Raw genomic sequence first — 16348 nt, 5'->3', positions numbered from 1 at the left:
CTTTTCCCCCGAAGGGGACTCAGGGCGGCTAACAAATCAAATCAGGGAAGGGGGGGGTACAGACAAAAAATAAAAAACGAAACATAACAATACATAATTTAAAAACACACAACAGTCATACCATTCGAGATGGGGCAACAGCTCTTTAGCCCAGGCCTGTCGGAACAGCCAGGTTTTAACGGCTTTGCGGAAGGCCTGGAGGGTGGCGAGGGTTCGAATCTCCACGGGGAGTTCGTTCCAGAGGGTCGGAGCAGCCACAGAGAAGGCTCTCCTCCGGGTAGTCGCCAGTCAACATTGGCCGGCGGATGGAATTCGGAGGAGGCCTAATCTGTGGGATCTAATAGGTCTAGTGGAGGTGATTGGCAGCAGGCGGTCTCTCAAGTACCCAGGTCCAATACCATGAAGGGCTTTATGAAAGGTATTATTCCGTTTTTAATCCAGCTGTAAATTTGAGGATTTGTTAGTAACTCTTGATAACATAGTTCTTTGTAAGAAGTCAAAAATCAAAGCTGCACTTTGAAATGAAGTCAAAAACTACCAAAAGGATATGTACGTATTATATTTGGTGTGAATAATAGTTCCAGCCCAAACAAATTATGTTCATCTTTCAAGAAACTGTGAGATATGGCATCATTTGCACTGGTGACCTTGTTAACAAAGCTATGGAATGGGACTGTTTGGTATTATTTTTAAAATTAAATTAAACTTGTATTTATTGATAAATTCAATTAAATTGGTTCTTGGTCTTGAATGGACTGCACATTTTTAGTGCGTTGTATATGTGTTGTGAGAGATTTGGGTGAATATCAACTTAAGTAAATACAGGTCCAACGGGGCGTTGTCACTATTACTAACTTTTTTTAAACTATTAGTATTGTTTTTAAAAAAATGTTCTAATGTATTTTACTTTCTATAACTTTTCTGTATTTAACTGATTTTTTAAAATCTTTATATTCCCAGTCTAGGTTTAATATCGGATTCATTTCACATGTTTTTGATTGTACTGCTCTGTTAGCCGGACTGGCAGCTTCAGTCATTTCAAAGTGGAGATCTAATGATGCTTTTTCCTACGGGTAAGTGGTCAAGTTCTGAAAAACTATTTGTGGAAACAGTCACCCTTGACAATAATTGGAAAAGAACATGTAATTTTATTGTAACATGCTGATAAAACAGTCTGGGATTTGTAGTAGAATGGTTAATGGAATCAGTCTATAAATACTTATTGCGGAATTTGGCCAGTGGTGGGTTTCAAAAATTGTTTGAACCTACTCTGTGGGTGTGGCCTCCTTTGTGGGAGTGGTTTGCCGCCCATGTGACCGGATGGGAGTGGCTTGCCGCCCATGTGACCGGATATGAAGATGCCAACGACACTTGTCAGAACCACCTTAAATTACCTCACACACAGCACTGGCATGCATAAGAATAGGATGTAAACTTGTTTTTAAAAGGCATCCTTGGTTTGCGTTAAAACAACTTCAACACACGCAATATTCTGATTGCACCACAAACGCAGTAGTAGTCATCCTTACCTTTCACAGAGGCACTGAGTTTTATAAATATGAACATGATAGTGTAGAATAATCATATCCAAGGACCAGTGGTGGGTTTCAAAATTTTTGGAACCTCTTCTGTAGGTGTGGCCTGCTTTCCAGGTCCACTGGTGGAACCTCTTCTAACCGGTTCGGTAGATTTGACGAACCGGTTCTACCGAACCAGTAGGAACCCACTCTGGTCCACCTGTCTACTTTTTTTTAACATGGTTTTTATTCGGCCAATCCCTTCTGTAATATAAAACGTAAATTAAATGGAATGAGGAAGAACTGAAATAGTTGAAGTACTGTATTTCAAGACTTAAGGAGGGGACACCTTACTACTCTTTAATGATAAAAGGCCCACTCCTTGCCTCTTTATATTCTACTTATTTGGATAACTGATAAAACACAGCTACATAGTATTTATCTTCTCTATTAGCCAGAATAGTGGCAAGACATGAAATTAGTTGTGGATTTGCATTAATCTAGAATGAAATGATGTGCTTTTTCTCATCCTAGGTACGTTCGAGCAGAAGTATTAGCTGGTTTTGTAAACGGTCTATTTTTGATCTTCACTGCTTTCTTCATTTCTCTGAAGGGGTTGAGGTATGTTTGAAGATGGTTAAAATATTTTCCTCTTGTTAAAGGAAGACATTTTTTGCACAGCAAGTGAGTTTTTATTTTTAAATCCAGTTATGTTCACTTGGATGAAGTTATTGCTAAATGCAGCCCAGATAATGTAAAAGAGAATCACTTGATTGTGGCAGAGTATAAGATCAATAGATAAATAAGTCTTACCTAGTTGTTTAGGATAGGAAATGAATCAAAATGTCTTCAGGATTTGACAATTTAAAAATATCTTGCAGAAACAATGACATGAAATTCAGTGAGATTTACTTAGTAGTAACTGTGCAGAAGCTGGTATCCTATATACCAACCCTAATTCTTCAAGGAATATTATCCCATCATTTTTTCTATAACAAAGTTGAAAATCTGGCATTCTCAAATCTTCAAGACTTTAAAAATGTATGTAAAATAATAGTCCTTTTGATCACACTATATGTACATTTTACTATTTCCCTTAATGTTTTCTGAACCTTACATATAGCCAGAAGTATCTAGAATTATTACCTTTTCATCTCTGGTATGTTTAGTACCAATTAAAAGCCATCTAAATGGCCATCGTGCCTACTTTTTCTTCATTGAACGCCATACATTATTTGTGCACTTGGTGATCATGTCTCAAATCTCCCATCAGCCTGTTTCTTGGAGTGATTTGAGTTACAATGTTAAGTGAGATTATACTGTGAATGCTTACTGTGAACCATTGGGTTCTAGCAAACGAACATTCCGAATTAGACTGTGTTAATGTTTATGAAAAGTTGAGAAAACCTCATTCGTGAAATCTATGTATGAGTTTCACTGAAACAGTTTGTTTTTCCGTTACAGAGAGCGCTTGAGCCTCCTGATGTGCATCACGAAAGACTACTTCCTGTTTCCATACTTGGCTTCCTTGTAAACCTGATAGGAATCTTTGTGTTTCAACATGGTGGACACGGCCATTCCCATGGTTCTGGTAGGAAGTGTTACCCATTTTTTGAATCGTTGGAATGTCCGCCAGAAGCTTCAGAGCATCTTGTTTTTTGTCCGTTGTGTAAAGGTCATGCAAACTGTCACATCTCTTTAATTTAGTCAAAACAGGATAAAAGCTTAAAATTGACACTACGATTCATTTGAACAAGTAGCACTTTTTCTTTGATCAACTAATTTGTCTTAGAATATACAAAATATGAAAAATCCTTTGCAGAAGAATTGTGGCGCTTAAGGTAAAAAAATATATAGTTTGCAATAATGAGTAATTAACATAGACATTACTGTTGTTAGTTGTGAAGTCGTGTCCAACCCATCGCAACCCCATGGACAACATTCCTCCAGGCCTTCCTATCTTCTACCATCCTCTGGAGTCCATTTAAGCTCACACCAACTGCTTCAGTGACTCCATCCAGCCACTTCATTCTCTGTCGTCCCCTTCTTTTGCCCTCAATCTTTCCCAGCATTAGGCTCTTCTCCAGTGAGTCCTTCCTTCTCATTAGGTGGCCAAAGTACTTGAGTTTCACCTTCAGGATCTGGCCTTCTAAAGAGCAGTCAGGGTTGATGCCTCTAGGACTGACTGGTTTGATCGTCTTGCAGTCCAAGGGTCTGCTGGAGTCTTCTCCAGCACTATAGTTCAAAGTCCTCAATTCTTTGGCTCTCAGCCTTTCTTATGGTCCAACTTTCACAGCCATACATTGCAACTAGGAAAACCATCGCCTTGACTATATGCACTTTTGTTGAAAGAGTGAAATAAAAATACAGACTTTTTTATTTGAACTGTATGGTGTGCTTCGGATTATAGGTAAACTCAGAATAAAGCCATGGCCCCCCCTTTTTCCATACTCTTATTAAACACAGTTTACCATTGTATCTGTCCAAAACAATGTGGTTCAGCTGGTGCTTCAAAAATAATAAGTAAAACCAAGATGGCTTACTGATACAATGTAATTGCACTCAAGCTGTGTTAATGATTAATTAATTTCAATTAATCAAGGGCACTTTGTGGTCAGGAGACTGCACTGGTCTGCAGATATTTTTTTAATATATTTTAATATGTATTTAATATAAATATTCAATGCCATCTTAAAAACATCCTTTCCTGCAAGGAAGAAAGATCAGGGCTTCTAAAATAGCTGCTGTGGTTTATTAATTCATTACATAAAAATTACATTTTTTCCCCAGAACTATAGCAATAGCAATAGCAATAGCAGTTAGACTTATATACCGCTTCATAGGGCTTTCAGTCCTCTCTAAGCGGTTTACAGAGTCAGCATATGCCCCCAACATCGGGTCCTCATTTACCCACCTCGGAAGGATGGAAGGCTGAGTCAACCTTGAGCCGGTGAGATTTGAACCGCTGAACTGCAGCTAACAGTCAGCTAAAGTGGCCTGCAGTACTGCACTCTAACCACTGCGCCACCTTGGCTCTCTCTGTAGCTTGGTATAGTACAGCAACGGTGCAAATAAATAAAATTCACAAATGCCATTAAATTGTTCCAATGTAGATTTTGCAATCCCTTTAAGTACAGCACGTTACCTGTTTTAACATCTACTTGCAGGGACACTAGAATGTTAATTTGGCTCTTTCTGCTAGATTCTCAACGTATAACTTTTTTGTAACCTTAATCGAATCCAGAATCTTGATATGTATTGTGATAAATAACATCCATAAATTTTCTTTCTGCAGGACATGAACATAGCCATTCACTGTTTAATGGGGGTCTCAACCACGGTCATGGAGGACATGGCCACAGTCACGATTCCAAGCATGAACATGGACATAACCACTCCCATGGGCACGAGCATGGACATTCTCACGATTATTGCCATGGTAGGTATGTGGTAATGTGCAGCAGGCTTGCACATTTATATGCTATGTGTCTTCAAAACGGGATACTTAGATAGATACTGTCTAGCTGTTTAACTGTTTATTAAATTTATAGGCCACCCAATTCCGGAGGACTCCGGGCGGCTTACAGCAACAGAAATTAAAGAAATTAAAAACAGATAAAACACGACAAATTAAAAAAACCACACATGCACCCAATCTAAGCGGGGCTGGACCTCATCCAGAGGTAATAGCCCCAGGCCTGCCGGAATAGCCAGGTCTTAATAGCTTTTGGAAGGCCATGAGAGTGGGTAGGGCCCGGATCTCTGGGGGTAGCTCATTCCATAGGGCCGAGCGGCAACAGAGAAGGCCCTACCGAGGCATCGCCAGCCGGCATTGTCCAGCTGATGGCACCCGGAGAAGGCCCATCCTGTGCGATCTTATCGGTACAATGAAAAGAGGCTAAAGTCTTCCAGTAACAAAGATGATTTGAAAATTGTTGAATCTTATCTTTGGCCAGCTAATCAATTTCCTGCTGTTTCTGTAATAATAATGATTTGAAAGAAAATAGTAAGGGAACCTTTGGTCTTACCTCAGTTACTAAAAAAGTTCAGTCTATATCAGGGGTGTCAAATTCATCGCGACGAACCGGATGCATCACACGCTGGTCACGCCCACTCCCGTTTTAGCGAAGGGGGGGGAAGTTGTGATATGTCATCTGAGGTCAATGTGTCGTGAGTTTGACACCCCTGATCTACATCATGCATCATATGTCTGCTCCCAGAAATTGTGATGTGCATGTGCTGCCATTTGGCTATATGATGCTGTGCCATATGTGTTCGGACCCCCTCCTACACCAAAGCACGCCGAGACAAAGATACTGCAAGGATTTATTTACACACAGACCTTGGCAGCAAGCCAGTACAGACAAGACGTTGGCAGCAATCCAGCACAGACTAACCTTGGCAGCAATCCAGCCTGCCAAGATAGCCACGAAAGTTCTCCAACTTTAGTGAATACGTTGACTCCTGCAAAAGGGCGTGTGCACAATCATTCCTTTTATAGTCTGGAGAGGAGCCTAATTACCACCAGCTGAGTGCAATTATCTCCTGTAACTGCTTAACTGTTCCTTACGCCTATTAGCTCTTCGGTGCCGGGCATCCAGGAACAACTCCCTTGGCTCCTCCCCACTGCTCCAATGCACGACGTCGGATCACACTCCCTTGTCTCCTCCCCACTGGTCCAAGGCTCAGGCGCCTCCTGGTGGCCAACCAACCTCTCTGCGGAGTCGGAATCCTGTCCAGGGTCCTCCAGAGCGGACTCATAGGGCCCCTCGCTGTCGGAGTCTGGTGGCAGCTCCAACGGATCCTGCTGGGCCACAACACATATGTATTTATTTGTCATACTTAGAAACTGACCATCTCTCTAGACCAGTGGGCGATGTAAAACTCAACATAAAAACATATGTAAGGTGGTACTTAAAATTACACTTGTTTTTAGTTTCTTTAAGATACGTGATAGTTTTAACCACATTTTTTAAAAAGAACCAGGGAATTTTAGTTTAGGGAGGTAATCAAATGCAGAGGAGAGAAGCGTCATTCTTCTTCTGCTTTAAACCATGTTCTTGTTACGAAAAGCAGGTGCTTTGTGGTCAGTATGAACGCTGCAATAGTCTAAACCTGGGATCTAATTTCCATGACTTTATTCAATAGGTTTATGTACTGTCACTTTGCTAAAATTTTATGGGATTGTGTTGAGAATAATAATATTCAGCAGTGCTATCTTCTACCCTTAAGGAAGAATATGCTAATTGTGCTGTTGCTTATTACATTTTGGCAAGTAAATTTAATGCATTTATTAGAGAGGAGACAGTGTTCGGCAGGTTTACATATGCAGAGCGTCTTCCCTCTGTATAACTAAAGAAAAAAAAAGAACCTTTGTTATGTGAAGGTTTAATGGTTCTTTCTACATCTTTCTGTTTTTAAAGAAAATTACTTGGCAATATTTATTTACTCAGAGAAAACTGTTGGTAGCTTGCTATAGCCGAATCAAATAGCCATGAGATAATTTAGAAAACTGATAAAATGCTTACAAAACCGTGAATGTAAGCCAGTGTCTGAAGTCCGACAGCTATTGATTGAAAGATATATAAAAATTAGTAAAAATATAATCCATTGAGCATCTGAGGACAAGCCATCCACAGATTTCACATGTGGTGCGGAAACCCTTATCCCTGTTAAATTGAGAATAGCAATCGCAATAGCAGTTAGACTTATATACTGCTTCATAGGGCTTTCAGCCCTCTCTAAACGGTTTACAGAGTCAGCATATTGCCCCCAACAACAATCGGGTCCTCATTTTACCCATCGGAAGGATGGAAGGCTGAGTCAACCCTGAGCCGGTGAGATTTGAACGGCCGAACTGCAGAACTGCAGTCAGCTGAAGTAGCCTGCAGTGCTGCACTCTAACCCACTGCGCCACCTCGGCTCCTTGAAGACTGAATAGAGAAGGCGTTTGAAGGAGATGACCTGGGACAAAGCCATAAGGGGCTTTGCAGGTTAAAACTAACCACCTGAATTGGGAACCTCCGATATACTGAGATATTAATAGAGTAGTTTCAGAGCACTGTGAATCTTTGTAATATCATCAGATAAATCTTTCCTGAATTGTTGATGTAATGTTCTTGTCATATTAATTTTGCCTTAATACACAGTATTAAGAGCCGAGGTGGCGCAGTGGTTAGGGTGCAGTACTGCAGGCCACTTCAGCTGACTGCTAGTTCAGCAGTTCAGCAGTTCAAATCTCACCAGCTCAAGGTTGACTCAGCCTTCCATCCTTCCGAGGTGGGTGAAATGAGGACCCAGACTGTGGGGGGCAATATGCTGACTCTGTAAACCGCTTAGAGAGGGCTGAAAGCCCTGAAGCGGTAGATAAGTCTAACTGCTATTGCTATTGCTATCCTGATTGTAATTTGGCTTCTTGATTTTTAAACGAGTGTTTGACTATACTTGGGGTATTGGGCACATGTGATTCTAGAATACTTTTCATTTGATTACAAAGCGTTGCTTTCGAACGCACAAAAGCATGAGCACCACAGCTGAGTGTGACTCATTAAAGCAACTGCGTAATTTTCTGAAATTAATTTGGCTAAAGCAGAAGCCTCCCCTTGTTCCCGGAAGAAGATGTGGCCCTTCGCACCTGAGTTATGATTCTTTTTTTTTTTTCATAGAAATTTATTTTATTTTGTTTTCCATTTTCTAGCATATAATCACATGTATACTATTACATAGTCAATATCATGTTGTATTATTAATTAATTACATCAATTCATCTTACCAAACTACCAAAGGGGGGGGGGAAGTTATTGGCTCTTCTGCTCTCCATAAACCATATTTATACCTTATCCGACACTTTCTTCCCCCTCTCTCCTCCCCCTTTTTACCTCCTTTCTCCCCTCCATCTTTTCTATTCTACCTCCCCTTCCTTTCTCCTTCTCCTCTCTCCTCCCCCTTTCTACTCCTTTCTTCCCTCCATCATTTTCTACTCTACCCCTTCCTTTCTCCTCCTCCTCCCTCCCCTTACCACTCCTCCTTATAACCTCATCTTCACCCTCTCTCCTATCCCTCTCTTCCTATCTTTTTCTCCTCTGCTTCCCACTCTTCCTCTAATTCACTTGGGTATTTCAGCTTCTGAGCAAACTCCCTTTTGTGTTGATGGTATTTATAATTCCATTTCAATATACATAAAAAAGAAAAAAATAGCAGTATACATGTACAATCATAATGAGCTTATTGATTCTTTAATGTGAATTGGAAGTCTACCCAGACGAATTCATACCTAGAAATCCTGTTTCTGTACACGTTTATTAGACAATAAGCCTCTTAGGATGGTTGAGACTACATTGCATCTCATTTTCTCTGCTTTTTATCCTATATTAAATAAGGTGCAAAATGCTTGGAAATGTCTTGTGGTTTTGGAGAATTTACTTTCATTTTTAACTTAAGTGCTTACTGGTTTCTTTGGCTAGGAAGATCGGGAGGTGTACTGAAGTATAATACGATTCTTGAGCAAAAGGCCACATTGAAAGGATAAATGTCTTTCTTTCTTTGTACCATTTTACAGATGATCAACCCATTGAGATGGCTGGAGGATCCAGCAAACAGATTTTAGAAGGTATGATATAGATACCTTGTGTTACATTTAGGCTAATGCGAAACAAAAGTATAGTATGCAGGTCAATAAAGATTAGGCTAGAAACAACACTAGAATGTTTCCTTCCTGCCTTCCTTACAGGATTAGCCTTGCAAAGTGGGGAAAAATGAAATGAGATTTCTTCCAACAACCAGTTCTCCGAACTGCTTAGAAAGTTACCAACGGTTCTCCCGAATAGGTGCGAACCGGCTGAATCCCAACACTGGTACTAATGTAATGAATACTGTTGTGAACATCTTGACTATTATTTCCTAAAACGACTTGTACCCAGACAACACACTATTCAATTGAAATTGGAATTTTGGAACAAATGTTATAAACAAAACAAAAACTTATTATTAAAAAAAACCAAAGCATACTAATTCTGATTCATACCTCTGATTTTCTAGCACATTCATGCTTGTTTTCAGCTTCTGTTGTTAACAATATTTTAACTACAAACTGGAACATTTGGGAAAAAACAGTGGAATAATTAAGCTTATAATCAATATTGATATGTGACTTTCTTTTTGTAACTTTATGTATTGCATTTAAATTAGCACTTTACAAATTACAATTTGAATTTACAATTTGAATTCACAATTGTAAGCCAGTGATTTTTACTTAGGTCTGTCAATCTGTCGATCTATCGATCTATCACCCTATATAATTTTATTAAGAATAGTGAAATGTAATACAAACTAACCTTAACTAAAAAACAACCTCTTTGTTTCCATTTTCCATCTCTTAATCTAAACAAATCCATAAAAGTTCAGCTTTCCAGTCCTGATGTCAGCAGAAGGTCTTAAAAGGTTGCCAGAGGTGACAACATGTCTTGTTTTAACCTTGATTTAAATACACCAACTTTGTAAACCAACTTTTAGCAATCTTAACCTTTAATTCATTCAAATATTGTCATGGGATTTGATTTCTTTTTATTATTCTTTGTCCCATCACACAGATTTCTTCAAATATTTACAAGCCTCTTTTGTAAACTTGAGTAGCAGAAAATATTCTTTTGGTTTGTCACTGCTTTGAATGTTAAAAGCCTCGGCAATTTTATGTGTAGATTCAGTGAAACATCCTTCTTGAAGCCATTCTCTTGTCCTGTCAATTTAAGTCTACTTTCAATACCATTTCTATCTTGCCAGTTAAAAGTTCGTTCAATATCTGCCGGTTCTTTAAAACACCTTTTAGACATAGTTTATCTAGAAGCAGATATCATTACTTAACAGTTTTGATCTTGTAGCAGGGGTGGGTTTTAACCGGTCCGCGGCGGTCCGCGCGGACTGGTGGTCAGTGAACCCGGAAGTAAGTAACTTCCGGGAACGCCGAAGGGCCCACCTGCCCGCCCGCGCTCCTTACCGGTCTTGAAGGCTTCTGTGCTTCCACGCAGGCGCATGGCACATACAGCGCCTGCGCGATTCTCTGCGAGCAGCTGGAGCATCGCGCAGGCTAAGACGCATGCGTGAACTGCGCATGCACGAGGACGCCGCCAGCCCCGTTACAACATACCGGTTGGAACGGGATGAGCAACCCACCACTGTCTTATAGCTACTATTTTCTGATTTCATTCTTTAAAAGTCTCCTTTACTCTGATAGTTGATCCTGTCATAGGTGATATCTCATCCTTACCTTACCTGGAGAAGTTTTCTGATCTATCCCAAGTTTCTTGGTCTTTGCTGAAGTTGTTGGTTCCACTTTCACATAGCTATCTTCAGTTTTCCACACACCCTCCTTCCCACAAAACCTCATCAGTATTTGATTTTTGAAGTGTATACTGTGTGTGTGTGTGTGTGTATGTGTAGAGAGAGAACTACTTTCTAATCTGTATTTCCACTATGTGACTGCAGAGGGTGCTAAAAAATCTCCTTATACTCTACTCATGTACCATATTTTTATTCTTGCAAACCTCTGACTTCCTCATGTATATAAAGCGACTTCGGTAACTTGATTATTGTAGTTTTATTTTTCTCTGATTAAAAGGCAGCACACAGAATAGCATTTTTGCCTTCAAGTTTATCAATAGGGAGAAGGGACTGTATTCCTTATTTTTGGATAGCTGTTAAACAGTTTTTTTGGGAGGGGGGAAATCCATTGACTTTGAAACGTCCCCAAATCTGTGAATATACTACTGTATAAAAACTTAAATACTGCAATTCGTCAGGAAAAAGAATGTGTGGAGAGACAAGGGGAAAAAAAATCCAACCCCTGAAGTGCACAAGGGGTTATGAAAACTGGCAAAACTTCTTAATTCGAACAACAAAAAAACTATCCAGCAACGCTTTGCCAAAGTTTTCCTTCTTTGTGGTATTGTATTTGGAGATGTGCGCTGTAGCTTGCATTATTGGTTGCAACCAAATCAGTGGTGGGATTCAGCCAGTCTGCACCTACCCATGAGAACCGGTTGTTAACTTTCTAAGAAGTTCGGAGAACCGGTTGTTGGAAGAAATCTTTTGTTTTTTCCTTCACTTTACAGGGCTAATCCTGTAAGGAAGGCAGGAAGGAAACATTCTGGTGTTGTTTCTAGCCTAATCTTTATTGCCCTGCATAAAGAAACTGCCTCTCCGGTTAACCTTTATTACATTATAAGAGCTAAGACGAAGCGTCCATCGACCTGAGTGACCTTGAGTTGACCACACCCAATCAGTCACATGACCATCGAGCCATGCTTACCCAGCTGGTCATTAAGGCAGAGAACCGGTTGTTAAATTATTTGAACCCCACCATTGAACCAAATGTATGCCGGATCAAATATTTTGTAAAAATAATTACCCAAAAAATGTCAAGTTCTCAAAAATCATTTCAGTCATGAGACAGTCAATGAACAGGTGATCTTTAGAGGGATATGAGAAAATTTATTGAGAAGTTATTTCAGTAGTTGCGTTTTTAACATATTTATTCCAAGAGCCCTCCAGATGGCTTTCTATTAAGGGAGAGCAATATTAATAATGGTTGCTATGACAAAAATGGTCTCTATAAAGACTAGTGAATATGCATCTACTAATTTATTTACCCTACTGATGAAAATGCTATATTATTTATACAACTGATAATGAGGAGTGAGATCATTTTCCTTACTAATGGAGTCTCCTAGGAGCAACCTGCCTTTTGTTAACTATTGAAAGACCCACCATCTACTTTTTACTTTGGAAAACTTTCAGACAACCTGATCATAACCAAGTTGTTGCGTATGCACAGTCCCAAGGGCCTATAACAATATTTCTCATTTTTTGGAAATCAGAAAGAAAAAAAACCCCTATGAAGTAAAATATATTTTCATGCCTTGCCTTTCAGCTTTGAAAATACACACAACAAATAGAATACAGATACGTACAAATAGAAATAAAATGTATGCACATTTCAACTCAAAAGCTTGGCCATACAATATATTAAATGCTACTGAGATAATTTAATAAGTCACATCATTAATTTGCAACCTTTGATTCTTGCAAAATAATCATTTATTTACAACTCTCTATAAACTATAAAGAAATCATATGTAATTTTATATTTATTAATATTTTTATGGGGAGAGACCACAAATGTCATAATGCGGCCCTGCTTCTGTTGTGTAGTCTCATATGGGCTTGGAGTGTTATTGTGCTGAAAACACAACCGAAAAGGGACCATAATAGTCAAGCTAGCTATGAGGAACGTCGTTAATGTGTTTTAAGTAAATGATGGTGTACGTAGTTATTCTCTGGCCCTTTATTTAAAGTCACTTTGAAAAATTGATCTTGGAAAACGTTTTTATACCTTTTACTCAATATGTATTCCTTTCAGGTGTATTTTTGCACATTGTTGCTGATACCCTTGGAAGTATTGGTGTAATCATATCTGCATTATTGATGCAGAATTATGGTTTGATGATTGCTGACCCAATCTGCTCGATGCTTATAGCTCTGCTTATTGGTGTAAGGTAAGCATTGCAAAGAGTGAAGATTTAGAATTGCAACATTTAGAACGGTAACAAATATGACTTGGTTGGTTGTCACCTGTTCCAGCTATAAAAATTCTCTTTAATTACTATTGTAATGAAGCTTGGTTCAAAGAGTCATCAGTATTATTTTTTCCTATCAGTATTGACAATTTTGTCAAGTGCCTGAGTGATAGCTGAGTTATATGTTGTTTACAGTATAGATTTTTATCGAAAGGGAGGGAGAGAGGGTGTGTGTGCACATATGTATATTTAGGATATGTTGTATTACTAAAAGAAAAGAATGGCCTCAAATTCAGTGCATTGTAGTTCGTCTCTAATTGTCTGATCACCATATGTTCTGACCCCCTCCTCCGTCCAGTAACGAAAGTTGAGACACGCTTAATGAGAATGTCCTTTAATAGCAAGACCAGACTCTGGTGGCTGAAAGCCAAGTAAGCAAACAGATAAGGACCTTGGCAGCAAGTCCACAATCCTTGGCAGCAATTCAGACAAACCTTAGCAGCAATCCAGCCTGCCAAGTTAGTTATGTTCTCTTTAGTCAATGCGTTGCCTCCTCAAGAAGGGCGTGTCACAAGCATCTTTTTTATAGTCTGGAGAGGAGCCTAATGACCACAGCTGAGTGCAAGAACCTCCTGTAATTGCATAATTGTTCCTGACGCCTAGTAGCTCTTCGATGGCGTGCATCCAGGAACAACTCACTGCTGGCTTCTGGATCACTCTCCCTTGTCTCTTCCCCCTGATCCAGGGCTCAGGGGCCACCTGGTGGCCAACCAACCTCTCTTTGCCCTGCTTGGAGTCGGAACCCTGTCCGGGGTCCTCCACATCCTCCAGAGCCGACTCATAGGGCCCCTCGCTGTCAGAGTCTGGTGGCAGCTCCAACGGCTCCTGCTGGGCCACAACACATTATGATTTGTTTAGGCCAATTTTAGTTCTGAAATTCCATGATAGAAATTAATTTTTTCAGTATCTTGACGGAATTTGGTGGTTTTCGGTTTAGAAGACTGGTGAAACTCTTTTCCAGTAACCCCTGGATGTTGCCATGTTTGTATCATAATGATTGCCATTCATTTTCATGAGTTGGAGGAATAAACCATTGGCCCTGTAAAAGCAGGAAAAAGGCAATAATCACGAGTGATTGCACACATGATAGAGAAAGATCTGAAGAAGAAGAATCTCCAATTGCTTGGCTGCTAATTCTTGTAAAAGGGCAACCTAAGCATATGAAAAGCAAGGGGCAGGCAGCCCCTCTCCCATCTCTAGCTAACATTGCTACACTTCAGAGCTTTTGAATGGAAATGTTCTAAGACTAAAAATTCTGCTTAGAACCTCTTTCAAATTCAGCTTCAAAAAGTAATACATGTCCCATTTCCATGTTATCTGATTCTGAAAAGACCCTGAGCAGAGGAATAAGTCTTGAAGGGCTTGCACAAAGAAGATTGAATTGCATTAGCCCATCTGTTTAAATAAAGTTTGGGTGAACTGGCCTTCAACTTAATTACCATTATGCTTTGACTCTGCACAACTTCCTGTATTTTGATAACGGGGATTGGTTTAAACTGTTCATTATTACAGTTTAATACCGAGAATGGTGAGATCACTCTGTTCCTCCAGCAAAGCATTTCCAGGCTGCATAATAGAGGCTCAACATTTGCTAGATCATAAATTCTGTTTTCGGTCTAAACATCAGACTGAAGAGTGCTGAACCACACACCCTAGTGCTGGACAAGTTGGATTTGGTTTTGCAATTTAGAAAGAAGGTAGATTAATGGCGTAGAGGGGTAAGTAGAGAGATTGTGGTGCTGAACTGAGCATAGTTGGCAATTGAATGTGAGGATTCTTTAGAACAGGGGTTCCCAACCTTTTCCCTACCCCCTTATCCCTAGAACGCTTCTGATATTTCTCGCACCCCTTACAAAATAATATATGCATATAATTATGCATATACCAGTGGTGGGTTTCAAAATTGTTCGAACCTACTCTGTGGGTGTGGCCTCCTTTGTGGGAGTGGCTTGCTGCCCATGTGACCGGATGGGAGTGGCTTGCCGCCCATGTGACCAGATATGAAGATGCGTTAAAACAACTTCAACACACGCAATGTTCTGATTGCACCACAAACGCAGTAGTCATCCTTACCTTTCACAGAGGCACTGAGTTTTATAAATATGAGCATGATAGTGTAGAATAATCATATCCAAGGACCAGTGGTGGGTTTCAAAAATTTTGGAACCTCTTCTGTAGGTGTGGCCTGCTTTCCGGGTCCACTGGTGGAACCTCTTCTAACCGGTTCGGTAGATTTGACGAACCGGTTCTACCGAATAGGTGCGAACTGGTAGGAACCCACCTCTGGCATATACACTGTAATTTTGAAACTTCTGAACCCAGGTTTTCTCACCCCCTGGAATATTGTTTTGTACCCCCAGAGGTTGCTAGTACCCCTGGTTGGGAACCCGTGCCTTAGAATGATACTTCAGATGAAAACAAGGGTCGTGCTGACACCCTAGATGCCAGCAAGCGCTTGTAGAGAATTGATTGATAATTTAAAAAATAATTTAAATTCTCTATACACTTTTGCATCAATATTTTTAAAAAATGATTGAATTTAAAATTTGCCATCCAAATTAAATCCAAGTTGAGAAGGATACTTGAGAAGGATACTTCTCAACTCAAAATAATATACATAACTCTTCCTTAGTTGTCTATTGCAACTTTTGTTCAAGCTGACTCGGATATAATAGCTGCTGCTCTATCTATTTATCCTACAAAGTCCTGTGTTAGGTTTGGTTGAGAGAATGGCCCAAAGTCATCTAGTTTTCATGGCTGTAAGGCAGAGGTGGGTTCCTACCAGTTAGCACCTATTCGGTAGAACCGGTTCGTCAAATCTACTGAACCGGTTAGAAGAGGTTCCACCAGTGGACCCGGAAAGCAGGCCACACCTACAGAAGAGGTTCCAAAATTATTTGAAACCCACCACTGGTCCTTGGATATGATTATTCTACACTATCATGCTCATATTTATAAAACTCAGTGTCTCTGTGAAAGGTAAGGATGACTACTGCGTTTGTGGTGCAATCAGAACATTGCGTGTGTTGAAGTTGTTTTTAACGCAAACCAAAGATTCCTTTTAAAAAACAAAGTTGACATCATATTCTTATGCATGCCAGTGCTGTGTGTGAGGTAATTTAAGCTGGTTCTGGAAAAGTGTCATCGGCATCTTCACATCCGGTCACATGGACGGCAAGCCACTCCATCCAATCACATGGG

The 16348-nt window shown here is 39.9% G+C and overlaps 1 protein-coding gene across 1 annotated transcript in view; it reads left to right on the top strand.

The window, feature by feature from the left end:
* SLC30A7 (solute carrier family 30 member 7) overlaps nt 1-16348 on the top strand; it is a 34794-nt gene that overhangs the window by 6992 nt on the left and 11454 nt on the right. The window contains 8 exon segments of the mRNA XM_032217344.1: nt 961-989; nt 992-1073; nt 2052-2116; nt 2119-2138; nt 2982-3108; nt 4813-4956; nt 9076-9126; nt 12931-13066. Of these exon segments, the coding sequence (XP_032073235.1) occupies nt 961-989; nt 992-1073; nt 2052-2116; nt 2119-2138; nt 2982-3108; nt 4813-4956; nt 9076-9126; nt 12931-13066 (654 nt within the window).

This window comes from Thamnophis elegans, chromosome 5 (genome assembly GCF_009769535.1).
Source record: "Thamnophis elegans isolate rThaEle1 chromosome 5, rThaEle1.pri, whole genome shotgun sequence".
Lineage (NCBI taxonomy): Eukaryota > Metazoa > Chordata > Lepidosauria > Squamata > Colubridae > Thamnophis > Thamnophis elegans.
The sequence above is the reverse complement of the archived record's forward strand: the minus strand, read 5'-3'. Positions and strand labels throughout refer to the sequence as shown.